The 24,529-nt window shown below is 42.1% G+C and overlaps 5 protein-coding genes across 9 annotated transcripts in view; 2 read left to right on the top strand and 3 right to left on the bottom strand.

Annotated features, from left to right (window-relative positions):
- Positions 1–3,174: 3,174 nt before the first annotated feature.
- LOC306710116 (chymotrypsin-like elastase family member 2A) lies at positions 3,175–5,847 on the bottom strand. The gene is made up of 8 exons (XM_079178507.1): positions 5,779–5,847; positions 5,492–5,580; positions 5,304–5,401; positions 4,824–4,946; positions 4,550–4,686; positions 3,930–4,075; positions 3,628–3,780; positions 3,175–3,260 (listed from the first exon to the last, which is right to left on the bottom strand). Exons 1-8 carry the CDS (start codon positions 5,813–5,815, stop codon positions 3,243–3,245), a joined length of 801 nt encoding a protein of 266 aa, XP_079034633.1. The 5' UTR covers positions 5,816–5,847; the 3' UTR covers positions 3,175–3,242.
- A 978-nt stretch (positions 5,848–6,825) lies between these two features.
- Positions 6,826–9,635, top strand: LOC306703430 (chymotrypsin-C-like). The gene is made up of 8 exons (XM_079169407.1): positions 6,826–6,910; positions 7,048–7,136; positions 7,573–7,670; positions 7,883–8,005; positions 8,123–8,259; positions 8,556–8,701; positions 9,211–9,363; positions 9,530–9,635. The coding sequence occupies exons 1-8, from the start codon at positions 6,871–6,873 to the stop codon at positions 9,545–9,547; spliced, it is 804 nt and encodes a 267-aa protein (XP_079025533.1). The 5' UTR covers positions 6,826–6,870; the 3' UTR covers positions 9,548–9,635.
- A 5-nt stretch (positions 9,636–9,640) lies between these two features.
- LOC306703440 (chymotrypsin-like elastase family member 2A) lies at positions 9,641–13,779 on the top strand. Its single transcript, XM_079169418.1, has 8 exons — positions 9,641–9,893; positions 10,112–10,200; positions 10,462–10,559; positions 11,824–11,946; positions 12,106–12,242; positions 12,965–13,110; positions 13,364–13,516; positions 13,646–13,779. Exons 1-8 carry the CDS (start codon positions 9,854–9,856, stop codon positions 13,661–13,663), a joined length of 804 nt encoding a protein of 267 aa, XP_079025544.1. The 5' UTR covers positions 9,641–9,853; the 3' UTR covers positions 13,664–13,779.
- A 273-nt stretch (positions 13,780–14,052) lies between these two features.
- On the bottom strand, positions 14,053–18,552 carry tmem51a (transmembrane protein 51a; the record flags this gene model as incomplete). The annotated part of the gene is made up of 2 exons (XM_079174328.1): positions 14,053–17,445; positions 18,116–18,552. The coding sequence occupies 2 exons, from the start codon at positions 18,550–18,552 to the stop codon at positions 17,004–17,006; spliced, it is 879 nt and encodes a 292-aa protein (XP_079030454.1). The 3' UTR covers positions 14,053–17,003.
- A 4,976-nt stretch (positions 18,553–23,528) lies between these two features.
- The window catches only part of kazna (kazrin, periplakin interacting protein a), a 140,538-nt gene continuing 139,537 nt past the window's right edge, over positions 23,529–24,529 (bottom strand). For all 5 annotated transcript variants that reach the window (XM_079177282.1, XM_079177283.1, XM_079177279.1 and 2 more), the window contains one exon: positions 23,529–24,473. In XM_079177282.1, the coding sequence (XP_079033408.1) occupies positions 24,315–24,473 (159 nt within the window). In that variant the 3' untranslated portion in view covers positions 23,529–24,314. The remainder of the gene's footprint in view (positions 24,474–24,529) is intronic.

Here is a 24,529-nt window from a genome sequence, read left to right as displayed (position 1 = left end):
GTATCTGCGTGGCCTGTCACTGGTCTTCATCCCTTTTTAGGAATACAGTACAGAATTATCGGAGGTAATACATTCTAAATGGCTTTTATTTACTTACCGAATGAAATGTGTTTTGGGACCTCGTCTTGTCTGAACGCTGCAGCGGGAGAACACTGGCTCTGCAGCTACACGGATCAGAGACACATAGAAGGAAGTAAATTACCTCTAATGTTAGCTGGCCTACACAGCCGTGCATTTCAGACATCTAACTTACAAATGACCGTTGATTAAACGGTATGTCAATGACTATTTCAACTATGTACAAGCATATCTTCCTTCACACATATTGGAAAAATCTAATAAGTGAAATGCCAATATAGTGTTTTTCAGGGAACAGCCGAGATGCCGCTTAAATTGTGCTTCCAGCTGCTTGTTTACTTCCGCCTAACGTCACTTTTCAAGATTGGTGTGGTACCATTAGGCATGAGGAGAAGTTTGCCTTTCTGGCAGCAAGCCCCGAAGGCTCCATTTAGCATATTACAAAATTACTAAAGGCTTAAAAAACAAATGCACCATCATTTTGAAAATGAAATCTATAAATGCAACTGTTTTAACACTCATGAAGGACAACATCCCTGTCAGCTCCCTAAATAGACAGCACCCTTCCCAAGCTAACGCTAGCTAACTAGAACTGTCACTGTGTTAGCATGCAACATGCCAACATTTAATAATGTGAAGCTTTCCGGGTCAATCTAAATAATATTTTATTACAAACAGTTGGTGGCGATGAGGTCGCTTAACGGACGAACAATAAATAAACAAACCCGGAAGTGAGGTAAACTTCTCGACGATACTTTATGGGACGTGGTCTCGAGGACACGTGTGTGTACAACAACACACTTTACTCTTCAAGAGCGCAGTTGATTTCCATCCAACCAATGCGGAATCCAACATGGTGACCAGTTTCTTCCTCGCACACCGCAGAACTACGTTCGGAACAGCGACAGGCTCCGCAGCGATGTTGACACAGTGGACATGATCGAAATTGCAAGTCGTTTAATCTCCACAAACACTTTTACCCAAACACAAAGCGCAGAGCTAAAGGAAAACACACATTCACAGATTAGACTTTGTGTTAACACCACTTGAGTGAATGAATGAATGGAGCGTCATAGTCTCTATTCTCTGCTGTGGGCTACATCCACGATCTGCAGTATACCATTTCACCTTTTGACATTTAATACTCTTCTATGTATTTAAGGCTACTTGAATATTCCAAAATAAAGGAATAAATCATTTCAAGGTGGCCTTATGCAGTACATTTGAGGACTGTTGTGTTTTTTTAAAGTCTGCATTCTTAAATTGGATTTTTTTTTTTTTTTTTAAGACACAACAATAGCAGAGTTATATTCTGGCTTTGTAAAGGTGAGTTTCTGGATTAATTGGAATTATGACTTCTGTACTTTTCAAATCCTGTTTATTGTGGCCTCATGGTGAATGTAAATAAACATATTTAGAAGAAAAAACACAAGCGGGACAAACTATGGAGGCTGTATCATTGGCCAAGTATTAACACTCCTATGAAATGCAGCTTATTTACATTACTTGTCTTGGGTAGTTAATATCTACTTATGTCAATCTATTGGACTGAAACAATTCCCATATTAGGTTTGCTGAGAAGTACAATGTGTTTCTGCTCAAAATGTTCCTGACTATGACCAAATACAATTTGAAGTCGTTTCACTGCATTACTGTAAGACAGTTTAAATGACACTGTAAAACATAAAAAATGTCCTTATTTCCAATCTCTCATAAATAGGTTTGCTGAAATTTTCCATGCAATCTTGCTCAGGATGACCCTATGACCAGGTAAAAGTTTACATATTGTACGTGTTTTAGGTTATTTTACTCTACCCATTTTTTTAGAACGATAAGCTCAATTTATATTATAACACTTTAACAATGTCCCTGTATTTGTCATATTATCTTTTCTTCAAAGGTTTGCTGAAATTGTCAGTGGAGTCCTCTTCAGAATGACTCAGCCCATGTCAAATTAAAAGTTACTGCAAAGATTATTTTATTTAGAAAATTGTCGTCGTGTTTAAACTCTTATAACATATTTTCCTCCCTATCTCACTCCAAACTAAAGTAAAAAGTTGACAGCCCCGTTTACAAAGGCGGATAACGCTCTTGTTTTACCATCCACACTCTTTGATATTACGGCCTCGCATTCTACAGCGACATCTGGTGGACACATGTGGGCAAGGCAATCCCAGTTGTGTTGATTGCAGCATTTATGCATTGCAATGTGTTTTGTTTGCTTGTTTTTGTTATTATATGGATGAACACATATAACACTATGTCAATATACAAGTAGAAATTAGTCGAGGACATGACACGAACTTGTGCTGCTGTAAACTGCTCGAATCGGACTCGTGATGGATGGAAAATGGTCAATAGCCCAAAGGGAAACATTTCATCTCAGGTAAATGTTCACGATCTTATTTGTTTTCTCACCTTTTGCCTGTTTAAAGGGTATTTTCACTTAAATTATTTAACGAATAGAAAAAAAAGGTCGATTTTTGCTTGTGGAGCTCACATTGAAGAAACACATTTGGAAAAAATAACAGCAAGAAGGCTTTCCAGAAACAATTTAGCAGTTTCTGGTATATTTGAACACATGAAATCAAATGTGTCTGTCTTACTATTCCTGGCTGATACTATGAGAGGTATGTGAGGGGGGGTTTTATTTTGTCATTTGGTTGAACTGTGCTCCTGACATAATTATTTGCAGAATCTACACATGAAATAGCATTTAGAATGGTCCAATGTATGCTGGGAAAAGGCCTATTTATTTGCCACACACAGATATGTTACAGAGACATAGTTGTTAATATTATCATAATGCCCACCTCTACATTTTCGTATTACATTCAGGTTTATTAACAACAGCAGTGCTTTCTGACTGTGACAGCCCATATTTTGTACGAGGCTCTGCTTTCACTCACAATCACATTTATAATTTTTGGGGAATCTAAAAATGTTTACATCAGTCAGGGAGTCTCATTCATTGCCAAAGTGAGAACTTTTACAAAACAGGCCTTTGACAATTTATAACTAAACATATGACTGAAAATCATCCAAAATGTAGGGTTAGTGTAGGCTTACAGTTGTTGAACAAACACATCAATACCATTTTGAAGACACTGCATCATTTATTTAATGAAGTGCAACAACCAACAATTACACGAACCAACAATATCTTAGTTCTTGGTCATCACCTGGAAGAAAAAGAAAGCATAAAGAGAATATTTAGAAATGCTCCACTAGATGGCACTAGAGCACCTTAAATGAGTAACTCGAGTTGAACTTGAGATAATTATTTTGTAATGTGTATATTTAAATTAGGCAGAAATTAAAAATGCACAAATAGGTTTTTGCTCCTTTTAAATCAACCAATTTTCCAGATGTTTTGTCAAATATTAAAAGCCATGTAATACCCACAAACAAAGGTTTGTCCATTAGTAGTTTAAGGTCTTTCTGCTTTTTGATTTGATCATAAAGCCAGTAAAAATAAACACAAATGTATTTCGTGTATCGTGAGCTCTTTTGCACAAATATTCCACTATCCAAAGCCTTTTCACTCACGTTGTTGATCCAGGAGATGTAGCCGCTGACCCGAGTGAAGACGGAGGGCTTCTTGGAGTAGTTGCAGCCCATGCTGGAGCCGAAGCTCACCACGCCGTGCACGTCCCAGGAGCCATCAGGGCTCTGACAGTTCAGGGGACCGCCGGAGTCTCCCTGAAGGGGAACAGAGACGAAAAATCACAGAAGATGAAAAACGCTTTTGTAATATTAAATTTAGAGATACCGTAAGGCTGGGATTTAGTTTTACAGCGAGTGTTATTAAACATGACATGAGCTTGAAAAATAAACGGAATAGGACTCACGTTGCAGCTGGCCAGCTGTCCGTCTCCTCCAGCACAGACCATGTTGCTGGTGACCAGGCTGCCCCACCAGTCAGACCTGGTGCAGGTGGAGTGGCTGACCACAGGGAGGAGGGCCTGCTGCAGGATGTCGGCAATAGGACCTCCAGCTTTGGGGGAGAACGGGGCATTCAGATTCAGGGCTGCAGTCAAGACCAAGTCTATTCCAAAACTAGGTTCACTCGGTGCAGTTTCCACTCAAAAGTGGGTGAAAAACAAGTTTCTTAAAGATCTGAACGTTTTCTAGGATTTGTTTCATCTTGTATAAAATGTTTCTCACTAATTTCACTCATGACTTCTTCAATGGCAAAATTATAAGAATGAGGTGTAATTCCTCAAAATCTCTGTTACCAGATGTAACATATTTTTATGTTTTGATTAGCGAAATGAGAAACAGGACTCAACCACCACAGCCCTGTTCAAATTCAAGCCCAGTGTGACTCAAATGTATCTTAAAACTGAGAGGAAAAGCTCAAATAAGTTGCCGCGCTCACACAACTTTGACAGGGAGGTTGATGTAACATGAAAGTTATAAGAGGACATTAATGCTGCCAGCCTTGGATGACCCGTTCGATAGGACTTACTCCAGAGACGACCCCAGCCGGTGACGTAGCAGGGAGCATTGTGGGGCAGGATGTCACCAGAGTTGGGAAGACAGGCAGCCATGATGGCGTCAGAGAAAGTGACAGGAGTTGACAGCTTGATGAGGGCGATGTCGTTACTAAAGCATGAATGCAAACACACCACATTTAAAAGAAAAGGAATGAGCATTAATAGACAATAAACACTCGAGAGCACAGAATAGTCACGGCAGCATAACATATAGAGCAAAAGGTGGAGAGAGATGACGGAGCCCACCGGATTCTGTAAGAGTCCCAGTTCTCGTGGACGACGATCTTGGCGGGGCTGATGGCGATGGAATCAGCCTCGTTGTTGTTCTTCAGGTTGTGTTTTCCCAGGTAGACTCTGTAGGTGCGACTGCTGCTTGGTCAGAAAAAGAACACAGAAACAACGGTCAGCCTTCCTTCAATCTGGGATCCATTCAACAACAATCTATTAGAACACCAAACTAACTTACACGTACCAATACAATTACCTTTACTGTCAATATTATGTTCATTTAACTCAGTGTTTGAATTCATACTTTTACCAGTGGTAACAAAAGTGGAATTACAGATTATTAATAATCTACTTTGTTACACCTATTGTGCATCTTACAGATAGAGTAAAGTATACAAACTTATTTTTCCTTCCGTTCTGCCTCTATGGCCCTGTCTACCATGGGCCTGTCTCTCTTTGCCCTCTGTGCCTCGTACACCTTATGCTTTTGAAACACACCCGATGCAGTGAGCAGCAGTGAGGACCCACTGGTTGGAGATCAGGGTGCCACCACACGTGTGGTAGAAGTTGCTTCCACTCTTGTACTGCAGAGACACCTGAGGAGAAGAAAACGGTGACGTGTTTTATGTCTTGGACAGAAATGGACAGAAGACACAGAATTTAGAGAAGTCTTAAAAGGGACGAACCTGCCAGGGCCAGCTGTTCTCACGGACATCATCTCCACCAACCACCCTGGTGAGGGTGGGAGGGAAGGTGGGCAGGCCACACCCGTAGGCTAAGAAACAACAGTACAGAGTGTGGTGGTTTATGACGGTGTCGTAACATCAGCAGTAACATACAACTTTAGCATAAGGATAAAACATAAATCTGTGAAACACATTGCTTCTTATCAAACATAAAGACCACTTGATGTAAAAAAGAATGTGGACAGCAACACATTTAATTGCCTGGTCAGAAGAGTATCAGAGCTTACCACCAGCGACAAACAGAGCCAAGATCACGAACTTCATTGTGACTGTTCAGTAGAAGCTAAGGGAGACATGCTCCTCCTTATATAGTGTGTGAACAGACCTGTTGCTTCACATTTGCCTTTAGAGCAGCCAGGAAAATTTGGTGGGGAAAAATAAATCAACCTTGGAGATAAGTAACCACAGATATCCCCAAATACACCTTATCTCCTCAGCTCAACGTCTGTGTGAACCTCACAGGTGTCCCACTGTGACACGAGTTGGTCACGTCTTTTAACTTTGAATAACAGGTGCTGTTCACGGTCTGTGGCTATACGATCATTTTAAAATAAGTCTGTCTGTATTGGTTTATCAAAGACATTAAAAGTGCTGTCCTATTTTTATACATGAAGATACACAATGTATGAAATTAGAACGTAAGTTGCCAGACTCAGAGGTCAGTTCATATAATAATATTAACAATCTCAAAATCTGCAACAAAACGGGCACACGAGTGTTTCAATGTGATTATAAAAGGTTAAGAAACGTAAAACACTTCAGCTGCAAATAATAACACATGATTGTTTTGTAGATGGCGTTACTAGATCTAAGTATAATTCTATTGACGTATCATGCAGTATCAGCTGCTGTGTGATGAAGTTGCATTTTACTGTAATATGTTATAAACATTACAAAGAGCAGATATTGCAATCAATCCTCATGCACACACTTGTTTTTAGAGATGTATGCAAGTTTTACACATACTAATAAATACTACAGTATGCTACTAGAGGAGATCAGAGGGAGGGCTACATTTGATATATTTGATATGGAGTAAGGCTCTTTGCATCAACTCCAGCTCTGAGATGATAAAAGCTAAAAAAAACATTCATTCCACTGACTTCAACAACCAAGTTCAAAATTATTCATAACTCCAGCACACTTTGGTCTAGTAATCCTGGTAATTTCTGGCTGTTTTGATGTCCACTTAGCTCCACCCCTGTATTAAATTTGTCAGGAACATTTCCTGGAATTTGATCCAGTTCCGTAGGTTGCATAACACAATGAAAGGTATAAATACGTGAAATGTCTCCCTGCAAAACGGTGGCGATACAGACATGATGAAGTTCGTTGTTTTTGCTCTCTTTGTTGTTGGTGGTAAGGATCTTGCACACACACACTACTGTTACAGCCATCTGTCATGAGCCATTTTCGCTCATGCAGCTTTCTTGAGAACCTGAATGCAGATTAACAGTTGGGTTTGAAAAGTGTCTGCCTCCGTTTTGCCGTTTCAGCCTACGGGTGCGGCCTGCCCACCTTCCCCCCTGCGGTGACCAGGGTGGTTGGAGGAGAGGATGTCAGGGCTCACAGCTGGCCCTGGCAGGTAAAACTAGCACATCAACTGTCTGAAAAAGACTTATTCTAGACTGCAGACAGCATGAGGGAGAAGTAAAGTATAGGCTGATAGTTATACAGTTCAGTATGTGACAAGGAGACTAAAAGTCTTTTAAGATCAAGCAATGTTGAATTTTGAATGAGGCATGGAAAGCTTATTTATAGCATCTTTCAAACACAGAGGCAATTTCAAATTGCTTTACAGGGGGCCGAGAAATGCATTAGAACAATGACAGTAAAAAGGAATCTAAATAAATTCAAATTTAATAAATTAAATTAACAAAATAAAATATAATTAGACAAATGGAAATACAATTTAAAAGTGGGTGCATTCAATATTGGAAAAACAGCTGCATGTGTGTCTGTAAACAGTAAGTCCTAAAATAAAATTTTAAAAGTTGATTGTGTTCATATGCATGTTTTAGATTTCCCTGCAGTACAACAGGCAGGGCGAATGGAGACACACCTGTGGAGGTACTCTGATCTCTAACCAGTGGGTCCTCACTGCTGCTCACTGTATCAGGTATGAAACAGTGGAGCCCAAAACCATTCATGTCGATAAGTTATCATGACTTAATGCAACACTGATATCTATATTAGCAATCAGTGACTTAGATCAGGCTGTATGAAATCATAAAATATGTCCACTGTGAGGTGATTTTATCTGCTTTCAAGACATTTTTACTTAAATCAAGAAATTCCGATAATCATATTCTTCTCTCTGTCAACCTGCAGCAGTGGCAGGGAGTACAGAGTGGCCATGGGAAAGCACAACCTGATCGAGACAGAGGGGGGTGTTGTGTTCATGGGCACTGCTAACATTGTCGTGCATGAGAAGTGGAACCCCTTGTTCATCCGGTAAAAGAAATGACTTCTCACTAAGGCTATGAATTGCGAGACTGAAAATCAAAAATATTCTTTCAGTGAACTTTTGCAGGTCTTTAGATGAATCTAATCGTGTGTTTTCCTCTCCAGTAATGACATTGCCCTGATCAAGCTGGAGTCCCCCGTCACCTTCTCCGACAGCATCATGGCTGCTTGTCTCCCTTCTGCTGGCTTCCTCCTCCCCCACAACGAGTCCTGCTTCGTCACTGGATGGGGCCGCATCTCCAGTGAGTGCCCACTCTCCTGCCTCTCTTTGATACAAATCTAATTTAATTAACCCAGGGCTGTACAGTGGTGTACACAGGTGGTCTCCTCACAGCAAGAGAGACCTGGGTTTGATTCCCGGGATGGATGGACGCTCTGTGTGGAGTTTGCATGTTCTCCCCGGTTTCCTCCCACAGTGTCTATGTCTGTCTTTCTTTGTCAACCCTGCTGAACATCTGTCTCGTTAAGGTTGTGTAGCTCACCGGTAGTCTTTCACCTGAGCTGAAGTTGAGCCAGTACGCATCTCTCCTCCACACAGCCGGAGGTCCCATTGCTGACATCCTGCAGCAGGCCCTCCTGCCCGTGGTGGACCACGCCACCTGCACCAAGTCAGACTGGTGGGGTTTTATGGTGAAGGATACCATGGTCTGTGCCGGTGGAGATGGAGTTGTGTCTGGCTGCAACGTGAGTCTAAAATGACACAAAACGACACATTGCACTGTAGCGCCAATGCTTTCTGAGATCGGTAAACTGGAGACTCATGTTTCCTCAACCTGTTTGTTTTATCTTTTTTTGTATATTCCTTAAATATTTAATGGTTCCAGCCTCTTAAATGTGATTTTTTGTTTTTGGTCTTCTATGATATTCAAATGCCTTTCTTTGTTCAAAACCAGAAGATATTTAGTTAAATGTGTCGTCTCTGCGACAAATGATGGTCCAAACAATTAATTGATTAACAGAGGAAATCTATAGACTGATCAATAATGACAATAATTGTTACAAACAGGAAGAGTTCTGTCCCTTTACGTTTTAGACTTTTAAATGAGATTGTTCCGCTGATACTATACGTTACTACCCCCAGAACTATCTCTCCTAAAATGCCTTTTGGTGAATAACATTCAGTATTTCAGAGGAAGGGTGTCAGTTAAAAAGGTCGACAAAATATAAAGAGATGCTATTCTCACATGACTCAGGGAGACTCTGGCGGCCCTCTGAACTGCCAGAAGACTGATGGTGCCTGGGAGGTTCACGGCATCGTCAGCTTTGGCTCCGGGCTCAGCTGCAATTTCCCCAAGAAGCCCACCGTCTTCACCCAAGTCAGCTCCTACATCGACTGGATCAGCGCTGTAAGCTCCTGAACCTCTCACTACACCACTGCTGATTTATTTGGGCTTATTTCCTTCAGATTGAACAGTCAAGAATCTTTTACTATAAGAATGAATATCCTGTGTGTTACTGCTGAAAACATGATGCTGCACAAAATATAACATGTCTCTATCATCTCTTCCACAGAAAATGGTGGCCTATTGAGTGAACAGGCTCATGGGATCAATGCACATATAACATAAACAAAATGTGGAACTGCAAATGAAAAATAAAATTCAAGTTTGGTGTTTTATTTTGATAAATATATCGTTTGTTTATTTTGAAGGATTTAATGTTGAAGTATTGATGGGAAAATCCTGTCCCCCAACCACATGCTGTGTTCTCAGTCTCTCAGTTTGACTTTCCGTGTGTGCAGCCAGCTTTCCCAGGACAGTCCACACACTGGTTAACAGTAGCAGTATAAATACGAGCCTGTTGTTAACACAAGGTTTTGGCTCACACTACGTAGTCATGAGGAGGCTAGTGGTTCTCGCTTTTCTGATAGCTAGCGGTAAGACAGTTTAAATCTTCTCACATAAGTTAATGCTCATTTGCTGTAATGTAGTCCAGGTGAATAGTCACTTGTTTTGTCTTATAAAGAGTATTAATTATCACATTATATTTGAAAAATCATTAATTGTTCAAGGGTCACTGAACTTTTGAAACCACCTACTTTTTATGTTTGGTCTGGTTCAAAAATCACAATATACATTACTAACCTTATCCCAGCCTACGGATGTGGCCTTCCCACCTTCCCTCCCGTGCTGAGCAGGGTGGTGGCAGGAGAGGACGTCCGGCCTCACAGCTGGCCCTGGCAGGTGAGGTCTGGTCGAAATGTGTAAAAACATGTTCCCTCTGACGACCACAGATCAGTTTGAACACTACATTTTCATTTTTCCCACGACAAGACAGAAAAAAATGACACCTACTTCAACACATTCACTCTCTGAATCGTCTATGTTGTGGTGATGTTGCGTTTCTGATGATGAATTCTCCACCGGAGCGCCATAGAGGGATAAGAGTTCAAATTGATTAGAGAGGAATTTTAAGGCGCAGTACTGCACTCTGTCCTCGCTCAGGTCTCGCTCCAGTCGGACAGCAGTGGGCGCTGGAGGCACGTCTGTGGAGGCACCCTCATCTCTTCTGACTGGGTCCTCACTGCTGCACACTGCATCAAGTATGTGAAAGTCATTATATCCACAACTACAATGCAGCATTGGGGGGGGGTTCAGTAGTGATTCAATATGCCCAGCTCATGAAAGTATGTGTATTTACTCTGCCAAACCAAAGGTCTTTGCCAGGAAATACTCCTCTACCCAACAGGAAATTATGCGCTTTGCTTTTTATGTGACTGTAAGACCCAATTTTAATCCGGCCCCTACACTCCCTCTCTTCCTACTCTCACTCTGTTCGCGTGGATGGATATTTAGTGTCATCCCAAACCAATGAGCGGGGAGTGGAACAGCAAGTCTGCATCAATGCTGACTTAACCAGCTGCCCTTACTGACAACGTGCAATTTTGTCTTTGTCCTAGAAGATGCTACGGACAAATGTAAACTCCATTCAACTACAGAAACATTTACTCATAAACCTTTCAAACTAAGATAGACATTGAATATTGTCATAGAGACGTTAAACAGGTTAAGGTTACATTGTATTCAGGATCAAATATACCCACATGTAGTCCATAAAATGGAACACATGTTCATTTGATTGTAAAGTGTAGTATGTTAAGAAAAACCAAGCAGCTCATACACATCAGGAGTTAGAAACAAGAAGATGTTATGACAGTTCCTGTTCCTGCCAGCGGGAGGGGAGTTTGTCCCAAAGCTTGCCGTTGTATTCTCACAATACAACCTCAGCCACGTTCACACCAAACAACTTGCCGTCTTGTAATCAGAAGTCTTGACGTCAAAGTGGTTTTCACACTACATGACCGACCGGCTACAGGGAAACGCACACTGCAAGCTCCTTCACACCTCAACGCGTCTTTATTAACTCCCTTGTGTAGATCAGTCACTTTGTTATGTGTTGCGTTTATTCATGCAAAAAAGCCAACACTCTAGGTGAGAGGAAAATCAGGGCTAAAGTTGCGAACTATACTCCGTCATGGAGTGGGAGGGTGTAGGGGCCGGACTGGAATTGGGCCTAAGAGTTGTTGGTTTTGGAAATGAACAGGGTGGTTCTTCAAGAATTAGCAGCAATGGTCGTCAGGAAAAGTGTGACATGTAGAGAAGTTCAAGAAGTTTACAAAAAGTAGATCTCAAATGTTACCGCTTTAACCAGTTAAAAGCAGCATGGTCTCCGAAGCAAACAAGCACTATCTCAACAGGACTACTAAGCATCGGCAATGTCCTCCATCAGCTTGATCACAGTTTTGTACACACAGGCAGAAAAGTCAATACTACTGTCTGAACCCCGGGTCATCTGACATCCCACAGCGACCGCTACAACTACAGAGTGGAGCTGGGTAAACACAGCCTGGAGACGAGTGAGGAGGGCTCGACAGCCCGGAGAGCAGCCACAATCATCCCTCATGAGGACTACAACATCATTCTGAGCCGGTAACAAGACGCTAAGCAAAGAGCATAATCAGCAGGCCAGTTAACTGGTAGTCGTTTTTAAATGGAGGAAGTTGATGCAGCAAAACATTAATACAGCATAAACCCTATTTAGTTTGTCATTACTTTTTAAATGTGGGTGTATTGTTTCGCCTTCTGCAGTAACGACATCGCCCTGATTAAGCTCTCCTCCTCGGTCACCTTCTCTGACACACTCATGCCCGCCTGCGTGCCAGACCTGGGCGTCGTCCTGCCCCACGGGGCTCCCTGCTACGTCACCGGCTGGGGTCGACTCTCCAGTGAGTGAGCACGTCTCAGCACAATGCTTCCCTGTGAATCACCCTGGACTTAGTGAACGATCGCTTAGCCGTGTCTAGTTCAGTGTCTGTGCACCTGTCATTCGGGCTAGGTCAAATGTTGATGTCCGAGCCAAGAATATTTCACAAGCATGAATCGGTCAGTACAAATGCACATTCCTACTTGACTGAGGTGTTTTGACCTTCACAACCAGGATAAATCCTGTTTTCTTAATTTAAAAAGCCATGCTGTTTTTATTAGGTTTAGTATTACGCTGAAACTGACTTGATTTTACTCTGCTTACTGTCATGTAGTAAGGTCTGATAGAAAGCACGGGTTTGCAGCCCTGTTATCAGTCCATCATATGAGACTTATTACTAGAATATGAGGGCATAACCACTCTTGCACTTTTGGACTGTGTTTAAGCTCAGTTTGAAGTTGCAACAGAAAGGAGTTTGCTAGTACTAAAGCGATCTGTGAAGTTGTGCTATACAGTACACAACTATAAATAGTAGAAATGAGTATAATCCGGCATAATCAAGGTAGCAGTCTTGCAGCTAAATGGCTCAAGAGGCATCCCATCTACAGCACCTGGGACGCCATTAGTTTCCAAGTCTCTAAACCTGGACAGAAAGGATTTCCTTCCAGCACTGCACCTGAGTGAGCCTCTCTCAACAAAAAAATGTTGTTTCCCACCCAAGTTAAGCCCATTTCTTCCCCGCAGCCAGCGGCCCTCCAGCTGACATCCTGCAGCAGGCTCTCCTGCCAGTGGTTGGCCACGATACCTGCTCACAGTCCGACTGGTGGAGCGTCCTGGCAACAGACAAGATGGTCTGTGCCGGAGGTGACGGCATCACTGCGGGCTGTAATGTGAGTTTATACAAGGAAGGGTGATCTCAAGATGCAACAGGAATTTAGTGGTTAATTAAAGCCGTGATGTCATCTGTAAACTTTCCATCCAGCATAAAAGCCTCAAGGAAAGGGAGATTCAAGAATAGGACTTTGAAACGGTCTAAAAAGGAAAATTCAGCCTGACAAAGTGATCACCGGTAGTCATACAGTACCTCCTTAGTTTCTGAGCATAAGCTGCAAGCCAACAGTGTGTGTGTGTGCTGACCTGCAGGGAGACTCTGGTGGCCCCCTGAATTGCCAGAACCCCGATGGCTCCTGGGACGTCCACGGCGTGGTGAGCTTCGGTTCTGGTCAGGGCTGCAACGTCCTCCAGAAGCCCACCGTCTTCACACAAGTCAGCTCCTACATCGACTGGATCAACAACGTGAGGAACATTTTCATTTTGCGATTACCTTGCCAGCATAAACAATGGAACCTGAAGCTAAGAGCTAACTTCCTGTTTTCAAAAACAGGAAATGTATTAAAATTATGTTTTTTATTGTTTACTCCGCAGGCCATGACCAACCACTGAAGAAGAAGCCGTTCAAGTGCTTTTGTCAGCAATAAGAAGAACTATGATTTATAATGCGTTTTTCTTTTTTCTTAGAGCAAAGTAAAAGTAAAATGCGGTTTACCAGCGCAAACAAATGGAATGCAGTGTCATTGGTGTTAACTTAAAGATAAAGTACTGATCATGTCCCGGACAAGAAGCCCTTTTTAAATCATGCAGATCCTCGACAACTATTTAGCATCCAGATGTTTGTGTCAGCTTTCAATAGCTGCATACAGAAGCACTGGTGAACAGCAACAAAATGAGTCAGTATGGATGTTTAGGTGATTATTGCACGAGTCAACATGTAATTAACTATGCACAGAACCTTTCAGTAATCACAGCTCTTAAACACTGGGTTAGTTAACAAATACTTACTTTAATTTCTCATAAATATTCATGAGATAAATTGTTTTTTACTCTTCAGAGAAAATCACACATTTTCCACAAACAAATTAGAATGATCATAGAAAAGCAAAATTTCACAGTACAAGAAATACAGACTTAAGTAATAATAAAAAAGCAATAATAAATGAACAAACAGCATGGGTTTCAGACACTTAAGTAAAACAGAAAGCGACCGCGAAATCAAAACACTCATTTTTACTACAAAGTAATAAAATCAATCATGTAATTAACTGGTCCTTGGCAAATGAGGTACAATGACGATGTCTGCAGTACTGAACATGAAGAATGAATACAATATGTGGCGAGTTTCCACTTCGAAAACAAGATGGACAAATGGAGACATTGAAACGTTGAATTTCAATGACGAACCTGAAGTGAATTCAATTACCTTGTTGCCTTTCGCTGAACAGAATGTCAACATATAATATGACCAGCTGACAACGAGTAGCTTCCTTTGTATTAACTGCAATGAGTTTTACCAAAACCCAGTGTGCAACAGGGTGATGACGTCACTCATGAAAAGTGCCACAAAACAAATGAGGAAAAAACATTTCAGTCGTGCAACTTCATAAAATGTGTAACGTCGGACAGAATGACCGGTGAATCCTTTCATTTGGCTTCAGCTGGAAACAAGTCGAACGTGAAGAAGAGAAGCGAGTTTGCTGATGAAACAGTGCACGGTGCTAGAGCTCAAACCAGTTCCCTGAACAGCTGTCTTTCTTCTCTGTTCTGCTCATTCTCGTCATACTTCTAAGTTAAAACCGGGCTGCAAGTCAAGCTGTGGTTGCAGGAATGGTGATGAGCGAAGCGAGTGAGCAATAGTTGCCGTTGTTATGGCGCAGCTGCACCGTCAAAGAGTCTTTCTGTTGGTCATCTCGAGCCCGGAGAGAAACAAGAGACAACACTGCCGCCTTCACAGCTCAGTGTTCTTGGTGGCTTTTCAACTATTCACGAGCTCCATCCATTATGCTCCCGCGTACTTCATTATCCACTCGCTGGTCTGCAAGAGGAAAGAGGAAAAGCAGCACTGCATCGGAGGAGCAACACTACAGCTCGGGCTCAGTCGTACAATGTCTTTTGAAGAGCAGCAGTGTTGTTGTGAACACAAAGGCACTTAACTGTACTTTAGCTGGAGGGCAAACTCAGTTTGCTGCAGTCAGTTAGCGTTAGCACTCTTTAAGCATTACATGAAATTAGACCGTCAACTTCCTAGAAAGTCATTTCTCTTAAAAATGGTGACCATTGGTGCAGCACCAGCAAGTGTAAATATGCAATTTGGCCATTAAATCCATCACAGAGCCTTTTCTCTCCCTAACTGACATCCAACCGGTTTTCACCTTTCACGTTTGGTTGTACGTTACAACCAGCTCTGAAGCTCATTGTTTATTTATTTTTTACACATGTTGACTGTGTGGTGGAGTCATACCAGATATGCATGTAGACTACGTGTTGCCTGCGTTGCAACAATCGGCACATAGGCAAAGTAAACGGATCAATAGTGAGCTGAAGGAGCAGCTCCGTTTCTAAAAAGCAAGCAAAATCTGGACTTTCATTGACCAGTTCGCTGGAAACACGACTCCAATGGCATTATCTTATTGTGCAGTTGGACAGCTGTTTGCTAGCTCGTTATCCATGTCAAATCGATAAGATAATGGCATCTCAGAAGTGTGTCTCTGGGAGTTCGTTTTAGCGGATTTGTGCCTTTAATAGGTCAAAGTTCCTCAATACAGCTATAATGTCATGGCGTGTTCAATGAAACCACTGACACTAAATGCAGCCATTTGGGGATTTTGGACCACGTCCTGCTCAGTAAAGAAATATCCACAACGTTAAAATCATGAACAGCTGAAGTCCCACCCCATTTTCAGAGTAGCCTCCAGTCCATTTCACCACCGTGTCCTGTACAGGGTTTAGTCTTTCTGAGGAGAAACATCAAACTTGGGTTTTCTCTTAAATATACTTTGCTATACTGGACAGTAACGTTCGAGTGCTTTGATATTCTCAGTAAGATAAAACAAGTGGTATTTTGTTAAAGTTCAACAACTACAATTCCCATTAGGTTTCGGTACAGTGCCTATGGCTAAGAGTCACGGGAGCTGGAGCTGATAAATGCTAACAAAGCTTTGTTTTATCTTGGTCATAAGTAGACGTCTGCTGCCCAGTAGATATCCCATCTTAGGATATGTAAAGAAAACCCCAGAGCCATGTTTCAAAAAGCCAGACACGAAACCTCAGCAGACTCTCTCCAACACCAGCCAACAACCGGGAGAGAAAACATTGTCGACAGTGAGGGAGCGTTTCTGTGACATCAGCTCATGCCAGCCGAGTACATTCAATGCTCAGTCACTCAACGTGGAGCCTACGTTTAGTAAACCGCTGGCAGTGGTAACCCAAACCCTCCCAGGGTGAAACACTGTCCAAACAGCAGCCACTTCACTAAATGAGGGCCCTGCACATATCTATTTAAGCGTGCACACAAATCCCCACTATGACCGCTCTACGACGTCCTATGATCTCTTTCACCGTCACCTCTCCTGTACGGTCAGTGCACATGAAGATGACGCATGAACAGAAAATGACTTCGACATTAAAAGGAGGACTGCATTCGGTGTGTGCTTTTAATCCGATCTGTCACGGGGAGGAAGGTTCCAGCAACTACGTCACATCACTAACTGGTTTCTGAGATCCAACATTTTGAAAACAATAATGATTTCTCTGTTCATTGAATTATGCATCACAACAAATACTGTACTTTATTCTTTTAAAAATGTGCCACTGAGAATTTCCTGCAAGAAGTGCCATCTTCAAGTCTCGGTATAAAAAAAAAACGCAGGTCCAGATCCCACAAAAAAGGTGATCGCGGAGGATTCCAGGGAATTTTCAGTAGATTTATTTGAACGCGATCGGCTTGATCTTAAAGCGGAGGCACTTTGTCCTCATACTGCGGCGGTGGGGTCAGTGGTTCTATACTGAATCCAGTAGCTGGCAGAGAGTTGTCAATGTTTTTCATGGGCAGCTTCTCCGATTTAATCCTGCGGATCTTGATAGGGAGGAGCTTGCGGCTATTTTTCCCGGGTCTGCGATTTGATGTGGAAGCAGCGGCAGGGGCAGCGGCGGCAGGGGCAGCAGCGGCAGCGGGTGGGGGAGCAGTTGGAGCCGGAGCGGGCTGTGATCCGGTAGCTGTGACCTCCGACCCCTCGAATTCATACTGCACACCGTCGACTTGGACGAGGTCATCGTAGGACGGTAGCTGGGAGGTGCTGGGCCGAAGGTTGCTCTGACGGACGGGGTACTGGCCACTGCACACTGCCTCTTCATAGCTGGGTACAGCGTAACGGTGGGCTTGCTCCTCAGCACTGCAGACATTCATTAGAAAGAAAAAAAATAAATACAGACATGATTGACGCACGTGAATCACTTTGAGGTCTTTGGCGAGTCCTGCTCTGAAGCTAAAATATGAATCAATTGCATTATTATTCTCAAATGTTGTGAAACGCAGAGTGTATCGCCTGTTCAACCACAAATCACGTGTGCTGCCGTCCAACAGCATGGACTTGACTAGTACTACTTGTATTATGTACTAAATAAGCAAACGTGGATGTTACTAAAGGGATCATGTGGATTTGTTAGCTCTTGAATTAAAAAGGCTGCTATTCAACAGCCTAATTTCAAGTCACAGAACTTCAAAGGCCCTCAGTGACCTCCGTGATCTGACAAAAAAGAAAAAGAAAAAGAGAACCAGACATGGTTTTCAGAACCATGGATCATCCATCTAATCACCGACTTTCTTAATACTCTGAAAACAATGTTCGGTTATCGTGTCCCACGCAGTGAAAACTGTGTTATCTGTCAACAACGTTTTACAAAACAATAAATAAAACAAATCTAGCATACATGCACACTCTTTGGCAGTTTAATGGTCACATTAATGCCCTGCTCACAGACACAACAACATATTGGAAAAGCCTACTATTCATTCCTACGGTCCCAAATGTTGTTGAGCTAGAACGCTGTGGTCGGACTTACGTTTGTCTCTCCTCCTGCTCCCTCGCTGCCACTCCTCCGCGGTTCTGGGCCTCCTGAAGCCTCTGCTGCTCCCGCTGTTTGTTCCTCATTCCCAGACACAAAGACAGCAGCAGCATGACCACCCCAGACCCCACCAGGACAAAGGCCACGGAAGACGCTTTGTGTTTCCTGCCACTTGTTATACCATCTCCTCCCGAACCGCCACCGCCGCTGCCGCTGCTGCTGTTGTTGCCGGCCACGTCTGCAGGCACCACGCTCCACACAATCATCACGATACCGAGGGCAACAAGCCCCACCCCCAGGGCACATAGTGCATACTGGGAACCTGAGTTTCCACTGTTTTCATTGCTGGTGTTGGTGTTGTTGTTGTTGTTGTTGTTGTTGCCAGTGCCTTCTCTGCCAATGGGGCTCACTGGTCCATCCACGCTGGAACGCATCTTGTCGGTCCCCAACCTTCAGTGAGACCAGCTCCAGTGAGGTCAGAAACTGTAGAGAGAAAGGTGAGGTCAGACACCAAAAGAATAACAGACACAAAAATGTAAATGTTTAACATAGTTCCTGGCCTGTCTGTGAAATAATACTCATACTTAACAGACACAATATGTGGCCCCTGACTCTTATGAGCTGGTATCTGAGGTGGCCTCACCAGTCAGAGCTATCCCGAACTGAAAATGTTGCTGCTGCTAATAAGAACAAACCCATGTTTCCGTGTAAATGACAGGACATAAACGTCACTGAGGTAAAACTACCTTTGTAGAGGCTTCTGAGAATGGGTGTGTTGCGTGGTAAAGATTGACAGCAGACTTTCAACGTCACTAGTTACACAATGCAAACACATTACAAGGGTAGATAAGGACAGCTGTGGTCACTGCAAACATATAGCTATCATTTCGTATCTATTGTATTGATCATTATGTGCTTCCGTGTAAAAGGAAACATTATTAGTTTAGCATTAATCAAGCTGTTGCACGGAGTTACTCTCTGAAATGCAATGAGTATGACCAATCCGCACACATCTACCGCATACTTGTGAGATGCCATCGGTCACAAGGCCACCCTGCAGTGTAACTATTCTATATTTACTAGATCAGATGAGGACTGCTGGGAACTGTATATATTTGTTATATTTTACTTTTATTTAACCAGATAAGTCAATTGAGAACCAGTTCTCATTTAAAATAAGGACCTGGCCAAAAATGCAGCGAGAGGAGGCAAGTTGCTACAAACAAATAAAACATAGATACATCTCAAACAATCTCGTACAAAAGATCTATGTACAATATGTAAACAAATAAATCAGAGACTATCGTTTGTAATGACCTACTGAAGGAGGGTAACGGAATGAGGGTGTGGAGTGAATAAACTCAGACAAAAAGGGAAATAACTATCTGTATATTATATTACATCTGAGACAATTTGATACGGCCACAAATTATGTCAGCATGTACCCTTTCAAACACACCCAGACCTGCTGGGAGTGTATGTGTGTGTGTGTGTGTGTGTGTGTGTGTGTGTGTGTGTGTGTGTGTGTGTGTGTGTGTGTGTGTGTGTGTGTGTGTGTGTGTGTATGTGTGATGAGGGGGGGGGGTCATCCCCAGCTTCAATTTGGGAATAGCCTCTCACTAAAGAATGTATGGCATGACACTGAAGTATGCTCATTATGGCAGCAGGACACAGAAACTGTTCCGTTAGCCTCACACACACACACACACACACACACTACACGAACAAGCTTGTTGTGCAATCCAGAGGAACGTTTACGTGAAGATATATTAGACATTATGTACATGTGTGTGTGGAACGTGTTACAGTCCAACTATAAAGGGTTATATTTCACCACATAACAGCTTTTACAGTAAAGTAATACATTGACATTCAAGCTCATAAAAACAGCCTTTAAAAAAGAAAGAAAGAAGAAGCCCTGTACAACATTTAAGCCCGTAGTTAGTGTTGTGTGGGATCATGTGTGTGTTTTCCACCAGTCGGAAATAAGTGTCTGAGCCGACTGTTTACCTCTAAAATGACTCTTTTTACTCAACAGGAAAAGTTTATTCAACAGCGTAGCTTGAGTCAAATGTTACGACTCTGCGCGATGATATCAGGGCGTCCAGGTGTCACGGGTCGGCCGTGTTTGAGCATTAAGTTTCAAAATGAAGCGTTGTCTCGCTAACAGACAGCGTGCACTCAGCGTCCGTTAACACTGGGCGGGTTGCTCACTACCGTCTATGGTCGCTTACGTTGACCACCGCGGGATCCGTAGCCTAAAGCAGCGCGACAAAAACTTTCCACATCCTTCTAAAAACTTTGGCTACTGAGTAACTTTGTAGTAACATTTCAACGATACAAAATGAAAACAAAACTCAGCGAACGAGTACACCGGCTTTACACTCACCCTTGCATCGTTTTGACGACACTCTTCCTTTTGTTCTTCTTCTTCTCAAAGCTGGGAGGTGTGGCGTTTATTTCCACGCTCTGCCGACACAGACACCAGTGTGTGTTTGTGTGTGTGTGTGTTTGTGGCGTAATTTGGGGACAAACAGCGTTTAAGAGTGAGGAACTTTCCCTGAGACGGATGGGCCCAGACGGAGACGGAGAGCAAGAGGAAGGAGGGGGCTCACTCATGCACTTCCAGTTTCAAAGTTAACTCTTTCGCTCTCGCGCTGGTTGATGGATGGAAGAGAAAGTATATGTGGGGGGGAAATGCGTTTGGCTTTTGTGCAAAAAATTGTCTGCAGACGGAAACCATACGCTAGTATCAACCTTTGAACGCGCTAGATGATTTGCAGTTGAGTTTAACTTTCTTTAAAAAAAATAATATCTTCGGGACTTTCCTGTAAAGAACTATGTAATTTGGCACTAATTGCATGCAAATTAGAGTTAGTATTCAGTACATTTCTAATTAAATGCTAAGCTAGTGTACCCTAGAGAGAGGCTTTATTCAGAGCTGAACGTGCAAAAACTAAAATGTACCATTTGTCTGCTGCAGGGAGCAAACAAGTCAACATAGGAAGAAAAAGAGTTTTTAATAATAAATGAATAATAGATGAATATTAAGTTTAAATGAAAATCAACAACTGCTTTTAATCTCAACACAAGTAACAACAATGTCCACTGGCACACCACCACCATAGTGCTTTTCAGACGTTTTGGCTCCTTTTGCTGGCAGACAATGATGAGAAGAAATAGTCAGCTCTTTTATTTCAGTAAAAATAGCAATACTTTACAGTCTGGTACAAGTGAAAGTCTTCCATTCAAAATATTACTCATTTTAAAGCATCAATATATACTTTAAGTATAAAGTAAGAGTACTCATTATGCAGAATGGCCCATTTCAGAATAATATATATTATATTACTGGATCAGATTAATGTGTGTTTCACTTTAATGTTGGATTTATTTGAATCTCTTTATATACGTATGGGTAACCTACAATAATTCATAAGTTGTTAGTTGATTTATATTTTGCATTAACAATCCAAATCTGCAAAGTATTAGCTGAAGCTGAAATAAATGTAGTGGAGTGAAAAAGTACAATAGTTTCTTCATCCCAGTTGGACAGATTTGCATAAATCTCTTGTTGAATTGTAGTTGAATCTCACCACTAAATGGAGATCAAGTTTTTTGACATTCTGTCTCACACCATGAATGACAACATATAAAACTGACTCACTGTGTACTCAATACTTCCCCTTGCCGTAAACACTGACAAGTCCATGAGTTTCATACCAGGCTTACGCTACATGACCAGATTTTTACTTCCTCTTTGTAAATTTACCAGCTCACTCGCTGTCGCTCCTTTTCGTGCCCTTTGGACAGAACCGACCGTGAGTAAGACCCATCACTTACAAAGTACAGACCTCACTGCTTTTCTACTTGTGTCTATCTAGTTTACATGTTGCAAGAGAGTTACACAAAACAGTAAAACTGGACTCCACTTGGCCCCACTTTCTTGTCCCGGTGTCCTCCTCTGTATCGGCCTGCTATAACTGGACTATTTCACAATAATGACAAAACCAGTCCCAACCCTGGCCACTCATTGTATTGCTGCTTCTGTGTGAGGCAACCCTGTTGTTCTGGACTCTGGGGAGGTCTTCTTCCTCCTAAGCTTTTGTCTGGATCCTCTGTTTAACCTCACACACACACACACACAGTGAACAAGCCTTGATTACATGGAAGTCCTATCGCTGTCAGCCTTTAAACTAATTAGGTGATGTGTTGGTAGCTAGGATGTTACAGTAGGAGAGACAAGCTTGATTTAATGGCTTTATGGCCTTGAGTGTAGCACATTAACTTTTCTCAGGTGGAACTTTGCCTGGCACACCTTTCCCCGTCATACCGATCGTATCTCAGAGTACGTGGATATGGACATCATGTAATGAATTGCCAGATTTTTCCCAACCACGGGTGGACTGCAGACGGGAAGCTGAACACCTCGTTGCTGTGTCATCCTTAGCTTGACACAGTGTTGCGAGTCACTGTGAGAGGAGGAAGTTGCACCACGTTGTCTTGCCCGGAGGTCTAAACAGAGACTTGAGTTAACTCGTTCAACAGGGAGCAGAGAGAGAAAGAAGAGATTACCGGAGTGACTCACCAAAATACTGCGGAGAAATTAGTCAAGAGACAGTATTAACACACAAATGTAATCACTGAGTTTAGTGCGGGCCCCTCATTTACATTACATTGGAGGCAATGAACCACACATACTCTCTCATGCAAATTAGTTCAATAAGGAGGCTCGTTTCTCTCACTCTTTAATTCTTCTAACAGCCATGCACTGTTTTCCTCCTTAATTCATACATTTCCAGCATTTCTATCATTTCCTCTGTATCACACAGTCAAAGGTCCTCTCTTTCGTACATTTCATACACCACCACTCGTGTGGGGTTTTATGTCGTCGTTTTATGGCCACTAAGGGACAGAAAAAGTCCAAAACCGCCTGACAGACATACAAATCTTATATATTATTGTTTATACGGGCTCCAGCATCGGCAGTGCACCATTAGTTTTTATGTGGTGTTGTACTTCTGCCCGTCTGATGAGTATAAGCCAATTTTTTACTCTCTTTATAGCTCTTGTTTGGCCTCCATCAACTCTTGAGAAAAATACTTTTTTAAAGCTACTCTTTATGTGTGACTTTCTTTACCTGCTAGTTGGAAACTGTGTTGTTTGGTTCTATACATGCAGCTTAGTGTACTGAAACTTAAAAAAAGGTTCTTGAGATCTGTAACACTATCTAGTAAGTACAGTATGTATCCATGTACACAGAGCTGAAGAGTTCACTGATAACTCTCTGTAAGTTTGTAATGGTTAGAAACCCCCTTCACATTACATATTAACTTTTTTATTGTTTTTGTGAAAAAAATACTTTTTTCATTGAACTTTCTGCTGAAGATGGATGCACAGGACTATAAAATGTAAGATGTCATCTTTATTTCATTAAAAGGAACTTTATCATTTTTACATATATGCATCCTCACATCTTTCAGCCCTGAGGCTTCTATGGACATACAGCTCTGCAGTCATCTTTTGTTGCCATTGTTGAAATGTTTTTTTTTCCACATTTACTTCACAGTATAAAACATCAGAAGAGGGTGCTACATCTGTTTAGACACAACTGTGTAAATGTGCAAGATGAAAAAATGACTATCAAACATAAACTCTAGAATTTAAAATTCAATTCAAGTCTTTTTTTCCCTCCACTGTCCTCAGCTACACTGACAAGGCATCACAAACAGCAGAACTGAATGAAACATGAACAATTTACATTGATATTAAACTTTTTTTCCATTTTGTCATCAAGTACCCTGTATTATACAAAAAAAAAAATCTAATTTCCCTCAGAGAAACAGTCACTAGCAACCAGTCAACAAAAACAAATTGCCAAGTCAAATCCTGATTCACAAAGAACCATTTAGACACAAAAGAATAGAAAAATAATCATTTAACTTGCGTCCTGCATCTCTTGATTCAGGCGGGAGAAATCCCCGCCCTCTGAAAACATCAAAATACCACCTGTTGTTAAACCAGGAGACTTGTAAAAAAGAATCCTGTCTTGTTTTAAAAAGTGCAATCTGTCCTGTAAGTTCTCATCTCTGGAGAAAATAACCATCTCGTGTTCAGGTACACGTGACAAACGTCCATGTTGTAGATTTAGCCGTGATGAAGCGGACGACCGGTGTTTGGTCTCACTGTGATGACCTCAAACGTTGGTGACCTCGATGCTGGTGTAGCCGTGGATCGGGCTTCCCTCAGCTCTGGGCGGAGTCTGGTCTCGAACCTCCCGGGGCAGGGAGCCGTAGCTGCTATGACAACTCAGGTCTCGCCCATTGCGAGCTTTGGGGCTGAACCCTGTTGGAGGCTGAAACACACATTCGTTGTTGTTTTTTACCACAAATACACTCAGACAAGGCCCTG

Source organism: Pholis gunnellus, assembly GCF_910591455.1.
Source record: "Pholis gunnellus genome assembly, chromosome: 2".
NCBI lineage: Eukaryota > Metazoa > Chordata > Actinopteri > Perciformes > Pholidae > Pholis > Pholis gunnellus.
Note: the sequence above shows the minus strand (reverse complement) of the source record. Positions and strands in the feature narration are given on the sequence as shown.

Excerpts from the sequence above, each read along its gene's own strand:
- LOC306710116 (XM_079178507.1), bottom strand. The coding sequence starts at position 5,815 with ATGAAGTTCGTGATCTTGGCTCTGTTTGTCGCTGGTG. Across the intron at positions 4,687-4,823 it reads TGGGACTCTTACAGAATCCG|TAACGACATCGCCCTCATCA; the intron begins GTGGGCTCCGTC and ends TTCATGCTTTAG. Across the intron at positions 3,781-3,929 it reads GACAGCTGGCCAGCTGCAAC|GGAGACTCCGGCGGTCCCCT; the intron begins GTGAGTCCTATT and ends GTTCCCCTTCAG.
- LOC306703430 (XM_079169407.1), top strand. The coding sequence starts at position 6,871 with ATGATGAAGTTCGTTGTTTTTGCTCTCTTTGTTGTTGGTG. Across the intron at positions 7,671-7,882 it reads ACTGCTGCTCACTGTATCAG|CAGTGGCAGGGAGTACAGAG; the intron begins GTATGAAACAGT and ends GTCAACCTGCAG. Across the intron at positions 8,006-8,122 it reads TGGAACCCCTTGTTCATCCG|TAATGACATTGCCCTGATCA; the intron begins GTAAAAGAAATG and ends TTTCCTCTCCAG.
- LOC306703440 (XM_079169418.1), top strand. The coding sequence starts at position 9,854 with ATGAGGAGGCTAGTGGTTCTCGCTTTTCTGATAGCTAGCG. Across the intron at positions 10,201-10,461 it reads CTCACAGCTGGCCCTGGCAG|GTCTCGCTCCAGTCGGACAG; the intron begins GTGAGGTCTGGT and ends GTCCTCGCTCAG. Across the intron at positions 12,243-12,964 it reads CGGCTGGGGTCGACTCTCCA|CCAGCGGCCCTCCAGCTGAC; the intron begins GTGAGTGAGCAC and ends TCTTCCCCGCAG.